This window comes from Notolabrus celidotus, chromosome 3 (assembly GCF_009762535.1).
Source record: "Notolabrus celidotus isolate fNotCel1 chromosome 3, fNotCel1.pri, whole genome shotgun sequence".
Taxonomy (NCBI): Eukaryota; Metazoa; Chordata; class Actinopteri; order Labriformes; family Labridae; genus Notolabrus; species Notolabrus celidotus.
In genome coordinates, this window is record NC_048274.1 from 13213382 (window position 1) to 13217793 (window position 4412).

Here is a 4412-nt window from a genome sequence, read left to right on the forward strand (position 1 = left end):
GAGGCTTTAAAAGGCCCTATTTAGTTTTGGGTGATTTGTGGCTTCATCAATGCACAGCAATGATTCAAAATTACTCACAGTTGTAATTTCTAAGAGTCAAATTGTCAATTTGTGCCCTTTCCATTTTAAGACAGTTATTTGGGTTGAAAGAAATTGATAGATAGTTTGACAACCAAAATATTTCAGTAATTTTGAGCAAATAACGTAATTTTTTCTGATTCCAGCTGGACAAATGGAAGGATGTGCTGCTTTTTGTTGTCATTAGTGCCACTTAATGGCACTACTTATGGTTTTTTCTGTTATGCTCCATTTTCTTACATTTAGCCTTTAAACCCAAAGCTCACTGAATTGAAAAAAAAAGTTGTTGCCCTCAACACAAATAAGGTGAAGCTAATATATTTTGCATGCTGAAATTAATTTGGCACAGTGCGTTGGCAGATTTAGATATTCAAGTGTACACTTTCCCTATAGAATACATTTTTAAAAGTTGTATCTTTTAAATCACAGGAGTGTTCAGGAGAAAGCATGTGCTTTTTATTGCATTATTTGCATTATCAAGGTAAAGGTGGCATGAAATCAAGGTCCATGTGCAATCAGATGACTAGCATTCCATTTAAAATCAGGCAGTTTTACATGGGATACTAACAGACATGGGGATCATAATCTCATTAACATTGCAATAAGATCTCTTTCACAGCTAAAAACAAGGGTCTGTAGCAACTTTCCTAAATTAGGCATTGCAGTATTTATTTCATCATCAACTTTTCACCACTATCATCATAAACCCTGCGAAGACCCCAGATTGGGAGGAAAATACTTCTTTCCCAAGTTGTTTTGTGCGCATTGTAGCCTTCACTGGATTTATATATTATTTACTTATCAGAGTAGCATATATCTCATTGGTTTTAAAAATGATAACATAGTGTGACCTTACATATTTTGCACGTTTCACGCTGCTAATGCTAACTTGCAGAGACACAGTCCCTATGCGTTTTTGCCTCTGATACATCAATTATCATCATAGAGTACATTACCTACACATATCTTCTTTAAAACTGTACATTCATATTAGGCAATGTGAACAAGGAAATAGGTTGTGGATCAACCGGCAAGGACTTCCTCAACTATTTTGGAACACCAGTGAATATTCGCAGTCCATGCATTTCTTGAATCTCTTCCTTGAGTGCCTGTGGAGGACAGAACACAACAGCTAGTGAAAACAATTCAACTTGTATCAAAAATATAATACATCCATAAATATTTCATAAACATGTTGACAATATAAGGACCTGAGCACACAAGGGCAAGTGTGTTATTTATATTTACCTTATTTACTAGTTGATGCTGCTGAACGGTCCTTTTTCCTTTGAATTCACTGGACTCTATGTGGATCTCATACATGGCCCCACAGCCACCTAAACACAGGGTCACACTGAAACAGTCATTTTTCAGTTGTACACTTATTATATATAAGATATAATATAATTATTAATAATAAGATAATTGTTGTACAAACTGTAACTATTCTGCGTTTCTGTATATACATATTATTAATCCAATTTACATTATTTCATTCGTATTTATATCTTATTTCATTCCTTCTTTCTATTAATATTTTGACTTTTTCATACTGTATATAACAGCATTCTGTAACAACTGAATTTCCCCCAGATAAATAAAATATTTCTGATTTCTGATTCTGTTGTCATCTCGTTTAATGATTACCATGTCTATCAAGCACTGAACATCTGGTGTATATCCAGTTGATTGAATTGAAAAGCCACAAAAACAAAGTAGTTTTTAGAAAGAGAATCAGGTACATTTGATGGGAAATTAATTCAGGGACCTGGTTGTTCAAGTCCAAACAGTTATAATGGAATCCAACAAACTACTACTTGATTGAGCAGCCTGTCATGTGGCTGACGCAAGTTACCTGAAATATCCACAACTTTGAGCGAAGCGGCTGAAGGAAACTTCTCCTTTAATACCGCTGCGATGCGGACCTCTCCGTCTGTTTGTGTGGACATACATCTCTGCACATATCCAGGCACAACAACCTGAGGAGAGACAGAAAGGAAAAGCTTTGAGCTGTAAATTAAACAAGCTAACTGCAGCTAGCATCACAGATTGACACTCTGTAAAAAAGCTATAAAACGTGCATTTACCTGGTTGATGCGGAAAACCCGGAGGGCAGATATCACAGTAGTTGTCAAGCTGCGTTTACAGGCAAACATTTTGGAAATCAAGTGTCAAAGGACCTTATTAAAGCCCACACTTGTGGCTCAACAAGTCATGTCCTCAAACTGCAATGTCCCATTATGATGACGTCAGATATCCGGGTACTTCCACGGTCGACTGTTTTGTAATGACGGTGAGTTCCCAAATGTAAGTTTGATCCACTAAGCTCAAATGTTATTGATAGAGCGATGTTTTACATGAAATATGGTAATAATTTTAAACAATGATTAATTAATTAATTAATTAATTAATTAATTAATTAATTAATTAATTAATCTATATGATGAACAGTCTCAATTTCATGATAAAGTAGGCTATGAGTAAGCTACATAAAAATAAAGTAATAAATAGATATAAATAAAGTAAATTAAGTACAGTCAAATAAACTGTGTTTTTATACTTGATACATTGTATAAAAAGCATTAAGGGTCATTTATGGATTTTAAATAATTGGCAATACCTTTTAGTGGTTTATCTAATAATGGGAGAAAAGCACATGTTTTACTGAGTGAAGTAAACATTAAGACAACTCTAAGAATGGCGTGACTCTATGACATTGAGTTAGCCTGCAGAAACTTAATGAAATTTAGCTATCATTCATTTTCCCAAAGCTTATTTAATTTATCTTTTACTTGTCAACTTGTCTAGTGAGAAAATATATGTTTTATGCACTAACAGCTGAAATGTTAGAGCGATGTTTTACATGAAATATGATAATAATTTTAGACAATGATTAATTAATTAATGTATATGATGAACAGTCTCAATTTTCTTACACAAGGTGTACTCTTAACCCCATAACAGCCATGATAAAGTACATAAAAATAAAGTAATGAATAGATATAAATAAAGTAAATAAAGTAAAGTAAAATAAACTGTATTTTTATACTTGATACATTGTATAAAAAGCATTAAAGCATTAAGGATCATTGGTTCACTCAATGGCTCAGTTCCCTAGTACATCTCTGACTTGCTCAGTGTGGTATAACCCGACCAGGATCCTTAGGTCAGCAGGTGGAAGTCTTTTAAATGTACCCAGAGTCAAATCAAAGTCTGGTGAAGGGGCCTTTAGTTACTGTGTTACCATCTTTTTGGAAAAAACTGCCTTCTGACCTCAGATCCATAACAACTGTCCACACTTTAAAAAAAAAGACTAAAAACATATTGATTTTCTCAAGCGTATGAATGATATAATGACTGTTGTGACTGGATGCATGTGTAGCAACAACTGCTGTTTGTTTGATTGCTGTGTCTGATGTATGTTGGGTGTATCTATTTTTTTTCTGTTTTTATTTATTCTATTTGGAAATGTGTTTTTATTTCTCCATGTAAAGCACATTGAACTTACGTGTAATGAAATGTGCTTTATAAATACAATAGCTATTGCTATTTATGAATTATACATAATTGGTAAGACCTTTTCAGTGGTTTATTGAACAATGTGAAAAATGTTTTACTGAGTGAAGTTAACATTAAGACAACTCTAGAATGACATGACTCTATGACATTGGGTCAGCTAGAGCAATGTAAATAGATTCAGCTATCATTCATTTCCCCAAAGCTTATTTAAATTATTATTTACTTGTCAACTTGTCTTGTGAAATATCCATATACCAGAACCCTTGAGCCAGCATAAAGGAAATGCAACCATAAGTTATTTGTAACATCTGTCCTTTTTTTTTATGCATAAAGAATGTCAGCTACATAACATTTCTTTGTACCTTTACATACAGATAACATCTTTGTTGTCATAACAGTTTGCAAATTGTTCTATTGCATTAAAAGTTAGGGGACTACCTTTTTCCTTGTTTAACATTATATATAAGTCTGTGCAACAACAGGTCGGTCTAGGCCTCCTTTCAAAGTCTAGATTGACAGTTTCATGGAAGGTAAGTCTGAATGAGAAGCTTATCTCACCCTGCAGGTTTTTTTACCCCTGCATTAGTGGAGGCTGAGGAGCAATTAGTGGATGTTGACAGTGGGCTTTAGTGCCTTTCATGACAGGTCCGAGCTTTGTTTGTGCACAAAATTATGGGCACAACACAAAGCTGGACAGCCATTGAGCCGGTCATCCTTGTCAGGGTGTAATCCAAAGAACTGAGTGGTGTGATGGTTCCTTGTGTTACCAGCCTTTAAATACATGATGTTAGCAGACACCGTGAACAGTCGCAGAG

The 4412-nt window shown here is 34.4% G+C and overlaps 1 protein-coding gene across 1 annotated transcript; it reads right to left on the reverse strand.

The window, feature by feature from the left end:
* Nucleotides 1-512: 512 nt before the first annotated feature.
* Nucleotides 513-2342, reverse strand: bola3 (bolA family member 3). The gene is made up of 4 exons (XM_034680772.1): nucleotides 2166-2342; nucleotides 1934-2057; nucleotides 1327-1415; nucleotides 513-1187 (listed from the first exon to the last, which is right to left on the reverse strand). Exons 1-4 carry the CDS (start codon nucleotides 2232-2234, stop codon nucleotides 1125-1127), a joined length of 345 nt encoding a protein of 114 aa, XP_034536663.1. The 5' UTR covers nucleotides 2235-2342; the 3' UTR covers nucleotides 513-1124.
* Between the last annotated feature and the right edge of the window lie 2070 nt (nucleotides 2343-4412).